This window comes from Rhinolophus ferrumequinum, chromosome 20 (genome assembly GCF_004115265.2).
Source record: "Rhinolophus ferrumequinum isolate MPI-CBG mRhiFer1 chromosome 20, mRhiFer1_v1.p, whole genome shotgun sequence".
Taxonomy (NCBI): Eukaryota; Metazoa; Chordata; class Mammalia; order Chiroptera; family Rhinolophidae; genus Rhinolophus; species Rhinolophus ferrumequinum.
Window position 1 is genome coordinate 35,076,359 of NC_046303.1, and position 17,475 is coordinate 35,093,833.

The 17,475-nt window shown below is 35.8% G+C and overlaps 1 protein-coding gene across 3 annotated transcripts in view; it reads right to left on the bottom strand.

Annotated features, from left to right (window-relative positions):
• Window positions 1–17,475, bottom strand: part of CDK14 (cyclin dependent kinase 14) — a 553,564-nt gene that overhangs the window by 416,074 nt on the left and 120,015 nt on the right. For all 3 annotated transcript variants that reach the window (XM_033088529.1, XM_033088527.1, XM_033088530.1), the window contains one exon: window positions 6,509–6,754. In XM_033088529.1, the coding sequence (XP_032944420.1) occupies window positions 6,509–6,754 (246 nt within the window). The remainder of the gene's footprint in view (window positions 1–6,508; window positions 6,755–17,475) is intronic.

Sequence of the window (17,475 nt, forward strand, 5' to 3'; positions counted from 1 at the left end):
CGAACCAGCGACCTCAGCGTTAGGAGCACGGCACTTCAACCGCCTGAGCCAATGGGCTGGCCCTAGTCATGATTCTAATACAGACAATGACCAGTATGTAAACAGCATAGCGATACATGAGGTCTGAGAATTAAGTTCCTGAACTTATTGTAACAATGTTGCTAACCTTTTTTGATATCAGAGGGATTATTCATTATGAATTTTTACCAGCTAGACAAACAGTTAATCAATTTACTATTGGGAAGTGCTGAGGAGGCTGTGTGAAAAAGTTACATGATCTGAACTTTTTGCCAACAATTCATGGCTCTTGCATCACGACAATGCACTAGCTCACATGGTGAGTTGTATTGGAACACCCTCCCTACTCACCTGATCTGTCCCCCAATGACTTCTTTCTTTACTCGAAGATAAAGGAAATATTGAAAGGAAGACATTTGGATGACGTTCAGGACATCAAGGGTAATACATGGCCATTCCAGAAAGAGTTCCAAAATTCGCCATTCCAGAAAGAGTTCCAAAATTGCTTTGAAGGGTGGACTAGGCATTGATGTTAATGCATAGCTTCCCAAGTACTTTGAAGGTGACCATAGTGATATTTAGCAATGAGGTATGTAGCACTTTCTCTAGGATGAGTTCATGAACTTAAGTGGCAGACCTCATATACACAGTTGGGAAGCTGTGATATTGTATAACAGTTTCTAACACAATATATCCAAGAAACAGGAATGGCTGTCCTGCTTTCCTCACTAAAATAGAGGCTGCAATGTCATACTTCTGTTCAAGCTCTCCCTCCTCTTCAGCTGTATTCTTGGAGCCTATTCACAATAATTAATATTTTCAAAGAAATAACAATAAAATAGAGTATGACATTAATCCTCGTGGCCCTTGGGTAAAGGGACTTTTTTGATGCCTATCAGACTTTAAAATTATTTAAGAATAACCAAACCTATGTCCATAAAATTCCAATGCCAGTGGATATAAAATGATCAAACCCATACACTGTTGGATGCAAAATTGTGTTACACAAGAAGTTTTATCATCTCCATTTTATGCCCAATGAGGAATCCAAAGAAAATTAGTCTTTCCATCAAAAAGAGTATCATAAAATACCTTTGCCCAACACAAAAAGAAGAACAAAAAGGCAGTAGGCAAAAAGGACTCAAAACAGAATACTGTAGCATCGTGTTAATTGAGAAATAGAGACTATTACCAGCTTAAGGAGGGAAGAGCAAAGAAATTTTTCCAGTAATGGAAGCAAAAACTCCTCAAATGAAAAGACAGCAAAGCAATTTCCACACAATGTAATATAAATGACACATAAAAAAGACATCACAGGGTGCACCAGGAATTGGTAAGGCCAATAATCTCAGAGGATCTAAAGGAAGTTAACAATAAAATAGGACAGAAACAGGAAATTTTCCAGTTAAACATGATGGCTTTAACACATATATTTATCTCCTCCTCTCACCAATTCATGCTAAAATGAGAGTCAAGTTATAACACAAAAGGACAAATAGAATGAGTTAGGAGAAGACTGCAGATAAGATACCAACAAAACTTTGAAGATAGAAGACAAACGGCTAGGAGGTCGCTAACTAGAACCATGACTAAAGACATAAGCCATTACAAAATAAGTCAATTCTTACTTCAGAATCTCAGAAACACACAAGAATTAGAGGCTGAACTTCAAGGAGATGCTAAAAATAAAATGATTAGTTGGAGTGGGTTTAAGGAACAGGCGCTTTCTCCTGAACTCTCCTAACCAGGTGTACCCCTCTCTGCAATCCTGGCAGAGGTTTATTCTTGGAAGAGGTTGAACCAGAAAGGCTCAGAAGTGGAACACAGTGGAAATCAAGGTGAAGAGTCACACTGAATGAAAACAAAGCACCAGAAAGTCTGCATAGACCTGAGAGGCCCTGAGCCCCTTCTTGATCATTTCAGAGAAATTACAGCTAGGTTTACCTATCCTAAAAACACAGGTTTGTAAATTCACTTTGGGGGACCTACTTGGCCAAGAAAAAAGATGGAACAATACTGACATCAGAAATGACTAGGTCTTCACTGATATTCCCTACGCTAAGGCCGGCTAGTTGACAAGCACTGGAGGCCCAAAGAACTGCCAACTCAACTTCTCAGTACATTACTCACAATGTGAACCGAGCCAATAGTTCTTTCCAAAAAGCACGACCTAGACTCACCAAAATTAAAAAATCTCAACAGGCAAGGCGAGACCAAAACAAATAAACAGAAACAAAGAACTTAAAGGAAACTCAAGATAGTTTAGGAAATATATATATATACAAAAAAAAAAAAAATATATATATATATATATATATACACCCTTCAAAATTTTCCCAAATTAGATTTAGCATCCTCAGAAACATATAAGACAATATATTATTCATTGAAGAAAAACAGATTTAGTTTTAAAAAGAACATTCCAAGAATAAGAAAGGGCTCTTGGAAATAAACGTTAGCATCAATTAAAAATTTAGTTGAACATTAAAGTAAAAAACAAAACAAAACAAAAAACCAAAAACAAACTCATGAAGCAAAGAAAACCAAAAATGAAATTAACAAACATAATAAAATAATACATTCTCAAACTGAAAGAAATTAATTTCAAAATTGAAAAGATCTACTGAGTACCAAGAAAAGGCCTACATCAGGAATAAAAAGAAAATCGTAGAAGGTCCCACAAAGAAAAACCACAGATCACAAAAAACGAATTAGGAATCAGAATAGCCCAGGGCTTTAAATAACAACACTGGGACTTTCAGAACAAAGCAATGCTGAAAGGCTAAAAAAAAAAATTACTTTCTAAACTGGAATCCTATACCTCGTCATATCATTAATCAAGTAATCAAATATGGCTAAAGACATAGTCATATGTGCAACTAAATAAACCAAGAACAAGAAAGGTATGTAAGTAAACCAGAGCCTTCATGTTTAACACAAAACGAGAGGAAAAGCAAATTCCCAGGAAGATAGTGAAGGGAAGCCTCAGGACAGCAGGCTGCAGGCTGGGAAATCAACCAGTCAAGCCAGGATTGGAAGGATGGAGAATCGCAAGGCCAGTCTCAAGGGAAAGGAAAACTGATACGTTACATGATTCCCACTTGTTTCAGGAGTTTTATAGTTTTATCAAGTAGTTTGGGGCCCCAGTTTGTGATTAAAATTATACCAATTAATTACATTAATTATGAACAAATGAAAAGAGGAGGCAATTATGACTAGGAAAATCAAGTTGTTCAAGGAAGGAAACTTAACCATAGTACACTATGTGACCCTACTACGAACAGTATTTACATGAGAATCAGATTATAAATGCTATATATTAAGCCAAAAAGTAAGGGAAATGTATTTGGAGATATGAATGTAACAGAGAAAATCCTCTCCTGATGTGTTCCTTTGTACCCTGTAAATCAGTGGTTATATCTAGAGGCTTGCTCAGATTCGGGTTTAATGCTGTTGGTGCTTTTTGTATACTTCCATCAGTACATCATGTCTGGCTATCTCTCTTTTGGTTGATGTTAACAGGTATTGCTAATCACTGCCTACACGTATTAATTCATCAGGGGTTGCCAAATGGTGATTCTTAAATGTGTTGTTCTTTCTTGATTTATTAGTGGGATTACATCTAAAAGAAACTTCCCTGATCAATGACTAGATTACCATGTGGTAAATTACATATAGGAATCACAGAAAATAAATGCTTAGTCATTGGCTTTATTTACTAGTTTTCCACACTGATTCTTCTTTGATTTTGTAAAGGTTTCTATTGGGTTTTGTGTGTAAATTTTATACAACTTGCTATTTGGCTAACTTTTCTCATTGCTGGTAGTATTTCCGTTGATTCTTTTAGACTTTCCAGATGCATTAAAAACCCGCCAACAAAGATAAGTTTACCTCCTTCTACCTTGCTTTCATTATCTTTTCATAAAGATGTTATTCTGCTCCTTATTCTTTTTTCTTCATAGTTTTGTATGGGATTCAACCAGTAATTTTTCTATTGGTTATTTTTAAGTAAAATGAATTTTTCTGTAGTTTAAGAAGAGAGGGGTAGGATCCAGATACCTTTTCAAGCTTCACAGAACAAAGTTCTTTACTCTGTTTTCATGAAGTTTTACAAAAAATCAAATCTAGCACACACTATCTTCCCCCATCTGTTTCTCTCCAACACTTCAGCCTGGACCCTCTATTTCCTCTGCCCCTGTTGAATCTACCCTGCACAGAAGTCTACTCTAGCACTTTCTATTCAGTGAAGGGCTTTGGCCTGGAAAGGTGCTTCAGATGGACAGACGTCTGGAGAAGTCACAGGAGAAAGAGCAACAGACCACTCCAACAGCAGTAGACCATCCATGGTCTCCTGGCACCCTTCCATTCACAGGAGTCATCAAAGTCCCCTCCCAGCTGATGCCACTGTCCTAAGAAAGGTCCAGCAGGCTGCCACGTGGAGCTTCCTGGCTCTCAGAACTCACTGGTCCCTGTGCCTTCCCTGAGCTTCCCCCATCACACTGTCAGATACTGTGCAGTTTTAAAAGTTGTTCAGGATCTGTTCCCTTCACTCCTATGTCAAGGTTCATGAAGACACCATGTGACCTTGTTGTCAATGTTATCCATTGGTTTTTGGTTTTACTATCCTTGTTCTTCCATCTAATTACATGAGAAGTTTCAAATCCTATGCTACTACCATCCTCTCAGAATCCTTTCCTCTTTGATCTTTTAAGCTATGTTCAAGCATTACTTGAATAAACATTAAATTTAACTTTAAAGATAGAGATACAGAGAGCATCAGATGTCTCAACTTTCTTGGTAAGGATTTTAACTAATTCCTTATTAGAAATTAAAAATAAATATTGAAATCCCATTATATGTCAGGTTGCACACACTGACTTTCAAAACTACATGACCCTCAGGAGCAACAAACGTACCCAGCACCTACGTCTTGGTTTCTAAATACCACTTTCTCATAAAAGGAACCAAGGCTCTTTGGAGAAATGACCGATTCTACATCTGGGGCTGAGAAAATACAATATAAGCCAAGAGTGTCTTGTAAAACCAGAAAGTAAGGAAGTGCTCAAAAAACAAAAGGATGAACACATCTCAAAAGGACAAAGAGCTCCCAGTGGCCGAAGCAGGAACAATGGAGCAACAAGGGAAATAATGCAGCAGTAGATTATAACTACTATTGCACATAAAATACAGGATGACTAGTTAAATTTAAATTTCACTTAAAGAGTGAGTAATATTTTAGTTTAAGTATGCCTCATTGCAATATCTGAAAATGCCAATTTCTACATATCATTTATAGATTGATATGTAAGATAACTATACAGTAAAAAATATACAATTCTCTTTCCATAATATAAGCTTAATCATTTTCAACAACTCCTTTCATTTCTTCTAAATGATACAAAATCTAAACGTTCTCCCAGAAGTTAGTGATTTATCTGTGACCTCGGTGGATGCAACCTTGCAATCATAGACAAGATTATGGAAACAAGTATGGAGAAAACCAGATAATCAATTCTCTTCACAAATGTTGCATTAATAATATTTATTTCAGCTTCAAAAAATGTGACACAAAATTTGTTCAGTGTCATACAGTTTAATTAAATTGAAGTGTCAATACTCTTCTAGAAGTTGACATTTCTTGCTCTGTTTTGGCTCTCATGGAATTTAATATTTAAAATTTGTGTTAATATTTAAAATAGCAGGTGTTTCTTAGCAAGATGACAGAATCAAAATTCTATTAGCATTCTCTTCTTACCTTTTCAACTCTTAGAACATCTATTCCAAAGATTCTTAAGTATAAGTTAAATCTGAAAATTACTTAATTTGAAAAGATCATAAGAATTTTTTACAATGTCAAGTGCAGGCCAGCCTTGGAAATAGGAGTTTCAGTAAAAATTTTATAGTCAAAAAGCAGCAATCACCTCAGATCTTAAAACAACCTTAGGTTAAAATGCAAGACTTGATACAGTTTAAATCTAGATGTAGTTTGAGTTTAGAAAATTCCATTAAAATAAAAAGGATTTCTCTTTAAGAAGATTCGATCCTTAACTCTTAAAGTTTAAAATATTTACAATGAAAACAAACTGGAATCAGACAAGTGAACACATTTTAACATTCTTTGTGAACTTGCCAAATTCAAAACTATCCTTACTGCCTGCAAGCACAGCGAAGTTCAATGTCCTCACCAAGGGTGTGAAATACCCAAGGATTTTTAATCATAAATTCCTCTAACAGGAAACAACTAGAAAAAAAAAATGATTTTTCCAAAAATAAATTGAATCATTTCTCATTTGCTTGCTGGGTGCTTATGAATAAAGAGTGTGCATACAGTTTGCTCGAGCACACTCTCTTCCAAAACATTAAACCACCCTGGGAGAGAAAGCATCATAATGCAAGGATAAAGCCACCTGCCCTCTTCCAGCACAGCGTGCGGCTCGTCTGAGAGCTACTCCTTCTGTTCAGCCACTGATAAGGGAGAAACTGCACTTACCGAGCTGGGGCTGGAGTGCCGCCTAACTTTAGGAGATTCTTTGCCAGTGGAGGAGGTCTTAAAATTAATGCAAGCATTGTTCTCCGAATGCACCCTCTTTACTTGATTAGTTGGTTTCTCAAATGGGTCAAAAGTGCTCTGTGTCCTCTGAACCCTGACTTTTTTATCCTCAGGAATTGTGTCCAGGGGTTTGATCACTGAGTCCATTCCCTGGCAGTTCCGGGTAGACATCTTTGTGACACATATCTGGGAATAAAAAAAAGAAAGAAAGAAATTGAGATCAGAATTCTCCCCTCAAACTTTAATATCAAAAACATGCAGATTTGTTATTCTAGAAAGCATTCCACTTTTAATTCCAGGAAAGACCAACAAGGCCACATTCTAAAAGCTACACCAGCTTAAATCACAGCATGAAATGTTCTTCATAATCATTCTGCTTATATTCACTTAGGGCTGATAGTATAAATACTATCCCTTTAAAACAGGAAACTTAAGGGCTGGAAAGCTAGTGTCCTCAGGTTCTTGAACTCTAACATGTTTTACTATCTGACTGCAAGTGGCACTATTTTCTGAATCACTAAGAAGTTGGATAACTTAATAAAAGTGAAAAAAATCAGTTGAGCTAAATCAGATGAGCATTTTGACTGATGGGTCATCGTGGAAGCAGCTAACACAGGCTAGAAAAGAAGATCATTATATTCGTCAAAAGTTTTATGCTTGAATATATGTTTAAAACCTGTCCCCATCTTGAATTAATCTCCAAACTGGAATACAGTATATTAAAAAAACTAATGGTTAGAGATGTTGAAAATTACAAAATAATGCTTTTTCATAACAAAACTAGTGGATGAAAGGAATAATACCATAAAAGAAAAACACTGAACGACAGTTATTTCAAAATGTTATTTACATTACTGAGCAAGACCCTTATTTCCTTCCCAACTTCTCCACTCATTCTCTTCCTGCACACCCTGCCCCACTCTCTCATCTTATTTTAGTCTGACTTTTGCTCCTTGTTTTCTACTTTACGTTCTAACCCTTTCATTCTCCCTATACCCCAGAGACTTTGTTGTTCTTCTTAAATAATGTCATGGCCTCTAGCTTGTCTGTAAAACTAGGTAACTTTATTATTCTCACTAGAGAAAAGATAACTCTCTAAAATCAAAGAAATTGATTTTAAAGTTTTTATTCTTCTTGTGAAAACTTTCCACATCCCTATTTTAAAAGGCAGGAAAACAGAAGATATTTAAGAAAACCCTATATTGTTAAAGTAAAACTATAAAGTGCCTGGGTAATATACATAGGACGATTCCATATGGGGAATAAATACATCTATGCATACAAATAGATATTGATAGAAATAGATACACATGCAGACAGAGACAGCCATAAATATAGATATCTGTATGTGTATGTATGAGCACAGTGACATGTAAGAAAGGAAACACACCAAACTGTGTGTTATTTAGCAGCAACTGTATCCTAAGAGTGTAGCTCAACTACAATGCACAGATTTGATTCTAATAAGTCCAATGAGGAGGATATCATCATACTTTATCAGATCAGAAAACAGTTGAAGATGTGTTTAAAAGAGTCAAGGCAGAGTCCTTTACTCATGATCAAAAACTCACCATGTATCACAAGGAGATTAGATGCACTGAATATTTTCAAGGGTGTATGTGTTATTCTTACAGGTATGAAAGCAACATGCAATAAATGTGATATGGATGTGAAACCACCCACATCACTGAAGCAACTGAATTATAATTATAATATATAAACACATGGGCCTGAGAAGCCAATGAACCCAAGCACAAGAAATACAAAGCAAATGACACAAAGGCACATCAATATCAAATTGCTTAAAACCAGTGATAAAGAGAATATCTTCAAGATGCAGAGGGGAAAAAGAAGTATTTTAAAGGGTCAGTGTGACAGCAAATATTCAGAAACTAAATAATACAAAAGGGAAATTAGGATGTATCTGGCGCTAAATGAAAATAATAACACAAAATATCAAAATGGCAGGATGCAGCTAAAGTAGTACTTTAACTGTAAAAAAAATTTACACTACTAAATGCACATGGTAGAAAAGAAGGTCTCAAAGCAATGAGATTAGACCTTAAAACACTAGGGAAAAAAACTACAACTGAAACCCAAACTAAGCAGAAGAATGAAAATAATGAATAAATATCAGAGTGGAAATAAATGAAATAGAAAATAGAAAACAATAAAGAAAATCACTGAAAACAAAAGCTGATTTTCAAAGAAGATTAAAGAAAAAAAGATAAACCTCTAGGCAGACTGATAAGGACAAAAAGATAAAAAACATACAATGCCAATTTCAGAAACGAAAGACATGACATCACTATAGATTTTACAGACATTATGAAGAACATTATGCCAATAAATTCAAGAACTTAGATGAAACAAATTCCTTGAAAGACAAAAACTACCAAAGCTCACAGACAAAAGTTGAAAACCTGAATAGGCCTATGTCTATTAATGAAATTAAATTTGTAGCCAAAAACCTTATCACAAAGAAAATTCCAGGGCCAGACAGCACCACTGGTAAAGTAAACAAAACATCTAAGAAAGAAATATTAGGGTTAGTAATTGCAGTTTGTAGGGTTAAAAATAATTGTAAAAACCGCAATTACTTTTGCACCAACCTAATAATACCAATTCTACAGAAACTCTTCCAAAAAAACTGAAGAGAGGGAAATACTTCTGAACTTATTATATGAAGCCAGCATCATTCCCACACCAAAACCAGATAAAAACATTACAAGAAAACTACACATCAATTTCTGTCATAAACATAGATACAAAAATTATTGGTGTATTTTTAACAAATTGAATCCAATAATATATAACAAAAGATAATTAAATCATGAAAATGTACTATTAATCCCAGGAAGGCAAGGTTAACATTCAAAAATGTATAGTTCATTATTTTAATATACAATGGTAGGAAGTCTCTCCAATGACCCCCAGTGGTGGCCACTTCCACATCGTCACACTCTTATTTTGTCACCAGATCTTCAGTATGGGCTGCATTTGTTGACTTGTATCCAATAAATAGTCTAGGGCAGAAATCATGGAATATCCCTTGTGAGAAAAGATTATAAAAGACCACAGCATCTGTATTGGTATTCTCTGACTTTCAGTTCTTCTATCTTAGATCACTGGCTGAGGAAAGCCAGCTATCATAGCATAAAGCAGCCCTGCGGAGAGGCACATGTGCAGAAGGACTGAGACCTGAAAACAACCACAAGAGTTAGTTATGCTTTCAAGTTCGACCCCAGTCCTGCCCTTCTGCAAGCCCTAGAACTTCATGACAGACCCTGAGCCAGAGGCACGCAGCTACGGAGCAGCTAGATTCTAGACCCACAGAAAATGGGAGATAAAAAAATATTGGCTGTTTTTAGATGCTAAGTTTTGGGGTAATTTTTTATGCAGCAATAGATAACTAACACACAGGTCTTTTTTAAAATCATGATTATTTCAGTAGACTCAGAAACAGCATTTGACAAAATCCAGTACCCACTTCCGATAAAAACTCAACAAATTAAAAATAGAAGGAAACATCCTCAACTTGATAAAAGGCATCTACAGAAAACTACTGCTAACATAAAAATTAATGAAGAAGAAATGAATAGCTTTCTTCTAAGAACAAGAACAAATCAAGGATGTTCACTCTCATCACTTTGATTCAACATTGAAAGTCTAGACAATGCCAAAAGGCAAGAAAAAAAGAAATCAAAATCATTCACATTGGAAAGGAAGAAATAAAAGCGACTTTATTCACAGCATACCATTATAATCTATGTAAAAATCCAATAAAATCTATCCCCAAAAAAGCCATGAGAATAAGTTTATCAAAGGTGCAAGACACAAGATCAATATGCAAAAATCGTTCATATTTCTAGATACTGGTAACAATCAGAAATTTAAATATAAAAAAACACACTATTTTCAACAGCTTCAAACAATATAAAATATTTAGTGATAAATCTAACAAAATGTGGGCAAAATCTACATTCAGAAACTACAAAACATGGCTGAAAGAAGCAAAAACTAAAGGGTAAAAACAAAATAGAGGAACAAATTCACGGATTTTTTTCAATTTACTGTGACACTTTCAGGAAGAAGCTAATCTCTATATGCTTCAGCCATAAAATATTGTTTCTTACTTAAACGGAGATTTACATATACATATATAAATCAAAATGACGTGATGAATGTGTATAAAATGATAATATAAGAAAATATAAAAAGGGGATTGAATTGATACATGAATAATGGAAAAATGGTAACCATGTTTGAACTCCAGCTCTAAACCTGGAAGTAGCACCAGGAAGAATAAATTCCACAGAAATATCTCTTGGTTTTGCCAAGAAAAATATGGTATTTTGTATTCAACCCTACAGTCTATTTTTTATTCAGGGTCTTTGAACTATCTTAGTAAAATAGTCTTTATTAGATAGAATACTCTTTTTTTCTACATTTATGGGGAAATTTTTTTCTAGACATATGGAGGAAAATATACTATGAAATATAAATTTGTAGCACATGTATGGCACATAATATTAGCAAGAACTAAATCACAAATGTCACTTCAACATGTCAGCAGAGAAAAGAAGAGCTGGAAGGGACCATCATAGAAAAGAATGAATTTAATTCTTAACCAGTTCATGCAATCATATAAACTCATATAAACCTTTCATTTGCTGCCCTTCATGCTACCAATTCTGACAAAACCAAGACTCACAAAGTTGTTAAATTTAGAAGACAGACATACTACAATTGGAAAGTTTGACAACTGAGTCTATACAATTTAAGCAAGAGAAATTGTTACAAGTATCTACAAGTAAAGCCTTCCTTCCTCCCTCATGCTTTACAAAACTAATAAACGTGCATGCATAAAATGCTATTAACAAAAGTAAGATTTTTTTTAAATTTATTGGGGTGACAATTGTTAGTAAAATTACATACATTTCAGGTGTACAATTCTGTATTACATCATCTATAAATCCCATTGTGTGTTCACCACCCAGAGTCAGTTCTCCTTCCATCACCATATATTTGATCCCCCTTACCCTCATCTCCCACCTCCCACCCCCCTTACCCTCTGGTAACCACTAAACTATTGTCTGTGTCTATGAGTTTTTGTTTCTCATTTGTTTGTCTTGTTCTTTTGTTGTTTTGGTTTTATATACCACATATCAGTGAAATCATATGGTTCTCTGCTTTTTCTGTCTGACTTATTTCGCTTAGCATTACACTCTCAAGATCCATCCATGTTGTCACAAACGGTCCTATATCATCTTTTCTTACTGCCGAACAGTATTCCATTGTGTATATATACCACAACTTCTTTATCCATTCATCTATCGAAGGACATTTTGGTTGTTTCCATGTCTTGGCCACCGTAAACAAAGCTCCAATAAACATTGGAGCACACATGTCTTTATGTATAAATGTTTTCAGATTTTTTTGGTAGATACCCAGGAGAAGGATTGCTGGTAATTCTATTCGTAATTTTTTGAGGCACCTCCACACTGCCTTCCATAACAGCTGCACCAGTCTGCATTCCCACCAAAAGTGTATGAGGGTTCCTTTTTCTCCACAGCCTCTCCAACACTTGTTACTATTTGTCTTGTTGATGATAGCCATTCTGACTGGGGTGAGGTGATATCTCATTGTGGTTTTCATTAGCATTTCTCTGATGATTAGTGATGTTGAGCATTTTTCCATATGTCTATTTGCCATTTGTATGTCCTCTTTGGAGAAATGTCTCTTCAGGTCGTCTGCGCATTTTTCAATTGTGTTGTTTGTTTTTTTGTTGTTGAGTTGCATGAGTTCTTGTATATTTTGGATATTAGCCCCTTACCAGAGGCACTGTTTGCAAAAATCTTCTCCTATTCAGTTTGTTGCCTCCTTATTTTGTCGATGCTTTCTTGTGCTTACAGAAGCTTTTAAGTTTCATATAGTCCTATTCGTTTATTTTAGCTTTTACTTCCCTTGCCTTTGGAGTCAAATTCATAAAATGCTCTTTGAATCCAAGGTCCGTAAGTTTAGTACCTATGTTTTCTTCTATGCAGTTTATTGTGTCAGGTCTTATGCTTAAGTCTTTGATCCATTTTGAATTAATTTTGGTACATGGTGACAGATAGCAGTCCAGTTTCATTCTTTTGCACGTGGCTATCCAATTCTGCCAGCACCATTTATTGAAGAGGTTGTCTTTTCTCCATTGTATGTTTTTTGCTTCTTTGTCAAAAATTATCTGTCCATATTTATGTGGTTTTATTTCTGGGTTCTCAATTCTATTCCATTGGTCTGTGTCTATTTTTATGCGAATACCATGCTGTTTTGATTTTTGTAGCCCTGTAGTACAAGCTAAAGTCAGGGAGTGTGATACCTCCAGTATTGTTCTTTTTTCTTAACATTGCTTTGGCTATTTGGGGTCTTTTGTGGTTCCAAACAAATCTGATGATTTTTTGTTCTATTTCTTTAAAAAATGCCATTGGGATTTTGATGGGGATTGCATTAAATCTGTAATTGCTTTGGGTAATATGGCCATTTTAACTATGTTGATTCTTCCAATCCATGAGCATGGAATGTCTTTCCATTTCATTGTGTCTTCTTCAATTTCTTTTAAAAATGTCTTATAGTTTTCAGCATATAGGTCTTTCACATCCTTGGTTAAGTTTATTCCTAGGTATTTTATTCTTTTTGCTGCAATTGCAAAAGGAATTGTTTTTTTGTATTTCTTTTTCTGAGATTTCATTGTTAGTATATAGTAATGCAATGGACTTTTATAGGTTGATTTTGTAGTCAGCAACTTTACTGTATTCGTTGATTGTTTCTAATAGCTTTTTGGTGGAGTCGTTAGGATTTTCTATATATAGCATCACGTCATCTGCAAAGAGTGACAATTTAACTTCTTCATTCCCAATTTGGATGCCTTTTATTTCTTTCTCTTGCCTGATTGCTCTGGCAAGGACTTCCAACATTATGTTGAAAAGCAGAGGTGATAAGGGACAGCCCTGTCGTGTTCCTGAACGTAAAGGGCTTCAGTTTTTCACCATTAATTATGAGATTAGCTGAGGGCTTGTCATATATGGCCTTTATTATGTTAAGGTATTTTCATTCTAAATCTATTTTATTAAGTGTTTTCATCGTAAATGGATGTTGTATCTTGTCAAATGCTTTTTCTGTATCAATTGATATAATCATATGGCTTTTGTCCTTTATTTTGTTTATGTGATGTATCACATTGATGGATTTCCAGATGTTGAACCATCATTGTGCCCCGGGGATGAACTCCACTTGGTCGTGATTAATAATGTTTGTAATGCATTGTTGTATTCGATTTGCTAGAATTTTGTTTAGGATTTTTGCATCTTTATTCATCAGAGATATTGGTCTGTAGTTTTCTTTTTTTGTGTTGTCCTTACCAGGTTTTGGTATCAGGGTAATGTTGGCCTCATAAAATAAGTTAGGGAGTACTGTCTCTTCTTCAACTTTTTGGAAGAGTTTGAACAGGATTGGTATTAGATCCTCTTTGAAGGTTTCGTAGAATTCACTAGTGAAGCCATCTGGTCCAGGACTTTTGCTTTTGGGAAGGTTTTCGATGACTGATTCAATTTCATTACTGGTGATCGGTCTGTTTAGATTTTCCAGTTCTTCATGGTTCAGCCTAGGAAGGCTATATGTTTCTAAGAATTTGTCCATTTCTTCTAGGTTATTGAATTTGGTGGCATATAGTCCTTCCTAGTATTCTTGGATGATCCTGTGTATTTCTGTGGTGTCCGTGATAACTTCCCCTTTTTCATTTCTGATTTTGTTAATTAGTGCCTTCTCTCTTTTTATCTTAGTGAGTCTAGACAAGTGTTTGTCAATTTTGTTAATCTTTTCAAAGAACCAGCTCTTTGTCACATTAATTTTTTCTATTGTCTTTTTGTTCTCTATTTCATTTAGTTCTGCTCTGATTTTTGTTATTTCCTTTCTTCTGCTGACCTTGGGTTTCATTTGTTCTTCTTTTTCTAGTTCTTTAAGGTGTAACATGAGGTTATTTATTTGGGATTTTTCTTGTTTCTTGAGATAGGACTGTAATGATATAAATTTCCCTCTTAAAACTGCTTTCGCTGCATCCCAAAAATTTTGGTAGGATGTATTTTCATTGTCATTTGTTTCTATGTATCTTTTGATCGCTCCTCTAATTTCTTCTTTGACCCGGTCATTCTTTAAAAGTATGTTTTTAACCTCCATGTATTTGTGTTTTTTCCTGCTTTCTTTTTGCAGTTGATATCCAATTTCAAAGCTTTGTGATCAGAGAATATGCTTAGTATGATTTCAATCTTCTTAAATTTGCTGAGGTTAGTTTTATGTCCCAATATATGGTCTATTCTTGAGAATGTAACATGTACACTAGAAAAAAATGTATAGTCTGATGTTTTAGGATGAAGTGCTCTATAAATGTCAATTATGTCCATTTCATCTAATGTGTCATTTAGGGCTGCTATTTCCTTATTTATATTGTTTGGATGATCTATCCATAGCTGTCAATGATGTACTTAAGTCCCCTAGTATAATTGTGTTTTGGTCAATTTCTCCCTTTAGTTCTGTTAGTAGTTGCTTGGTATATTTCGGTGCTCCCTGATTGGGGGCATAAGTATTGATGACTGTTATGTCTTCTTGTTGTATAGTCCCCTTTACCATTATGAAATGTCCATCTTTGTCTCTTGTTACCTTTTTCACCCTGAAGTCTGTTTCATCTGATATCAGTATGGCACACCTGATTTTCTCTGGATACCATTTGCTTGGAGTGTCAATTTCCACCCTTTCACTTTGAGTCTATACTTGTCCTTGTAGCTGAGATGTGTCTCTTGGAGACAGCATATGGTTGGGTTTAGTTTTTTGATCCAATCTACTACTCTGTGCCTTTTTATTGGTGAGTTCAGTCCATTTACATTTAGGGTGATTATTGATATGTGAGGATTTCCTGTCATTCTACCTTTAATTTTCTGGTAAAGCTGTGTCTCCATTGTTTCTTTGCCTTTTTGTTGTTGTCTGTTATTTCTGTGTGGTGGTATTCTATGGTGTTTCCTTTTGTTTCTTCTTTTGTTACAGTATATATTTCAGTTCGGGATTTTTTTTGAGTGGTTACCCTTAAGTTTATGTAAAAGAAAGCTTGATATTTAGAGTATTCCATTTTATTCAGCACGCTTACTTTATCCATTCCCATATTCCGGTTCAGGCCTTTACTCTCCCCCTTTTTATGTTTTGGTTGCCACAAATTGTCCCTGTTAATGGTGGTCGAATAGCCTCCTTTAGTATTTCTTGCAGTGCAAGTCGTGTGGTACAAAATTCCCTCAGCTTCTGTATGTCTGAAAAGGTCTTTATTCCTCCTTCATATCTAAAGGATATCTTTGCTGGATACATTATTCTTGGCTCTTAATTTCTCTCTTTCAATAGTTTGAATATTTGGTTCCACTCCGTCCTGGCTTGTAGAGTTTTTGCTGAAAAACCTGCTGATAATCTAATGGGCTTTCCTTTGTAGGTTACTGTCTTCTTTTCCCTGGCTGCCTTAAGGATTCTTTCTTTTTTATTGATTTTAGAAAGCTTCAATACAATGTGCCTTGGAGAAGGCCTGTTGGGATTGAGGTAATTAGGTATTCTATTTGCTTCTTGGATTCGAGGATCCAGTTCTGTCCACAAGTTTGGGAAGTTCTCATCAACAATTTGTTTGAATATATTCTCTGTTCCCTTCTCTCTTTCTTCTCCTTCTGGTATGCCCATTATTCTTATATTGCTCTTTCTGATGGAGTCAGAAAGTTCTTGTAGAGTTCTTTCATTTCTTTTAAGTCTCAAGTCTCTTTCTTCTTCCATCCGTGTAATTTCCAGGTTTCTATCTTCGATGTCACTGATTCTTTCCTCCATCTGGTCAACTCTACTACCTAAGCTGGCTATTTCTTTCTTAATTTCTTCTACTGAGTTCTTAATCTCCAGAAATTCTATTTGGTTCTTTTTTAAAATTTCAATCTCTTTCATAAAATGCTCAGGTTGTTCTTTGATTGTGTTTCTGAGTTCATTAAACTGCCTTTCTGTGTTTTCTTGCATCTCGTTGAGTTTTTTCAGAACTGCAATCTTGAATTCTCTGTCGTTTAAGTCACATATTTCCATATCTTTAAGTTCCTTTTCTGGAGACTTTTCATTTTCTTTCTGAGCTATCTTGTTGCCTTGGTTATTCATGGCAATCACTGATTTATTATTTCTCTTCCTAGACATCTACAGGAGTGGCTTCTGCAACAGGTTGATAGGAAGAGGTCTTTCTTTTGTTTTCCAGTACTTGTTGGTAGAATGTTTTATTTTCTCTCGGACTGCAGCCTTTTCTTCTCTCTCACACAGTAGTGCTATGTTTTCTCTTCACTACTTCAGCTTCTCACACAATGGGGGGATTCCCTGGGAGATGGGCTTCTCCTCTGTTAATAGTTCGCCTGGGTCACAGGGTGCAGTGTCCGTGTGGTATGCGGAGAGCTTTTCAAGTTCTAAAGCTCTTCCTGCACCAGATTCAGAGCCCTGTGTTTCAGCAGTTCTGTTTACTCCTGCAGGGATCTGTCCAGATAGGTGGGGCCAAGGGCGGGGTGAGTTGTGAGAGGTGTCCCAGAGAAATGGTGGCGACCATCAACACAGCCGTTCCTGCTTCCACAGCTCCCTCCCCTTTGCCTGAACTAGCTGGGCTGCGAATCTGTGTCTGCGGTCCACAGTTCTCAGAATAGCAAATATTTTGTTCTTTTGATCTGACACTGCTACTGTTCCGCTTCTAGCACCAGGCAGGTGGAGGCGGGGCGAGCTCTGGGAGGGTAGGGAGGGGGCGGCTAGTCTCAGTGCCTAAGGCTTCCGTTCTCTGCTCAGCATTGAGGGCTTAAACCACCGTTTTCAGCCTTCTTCCCTCAGTC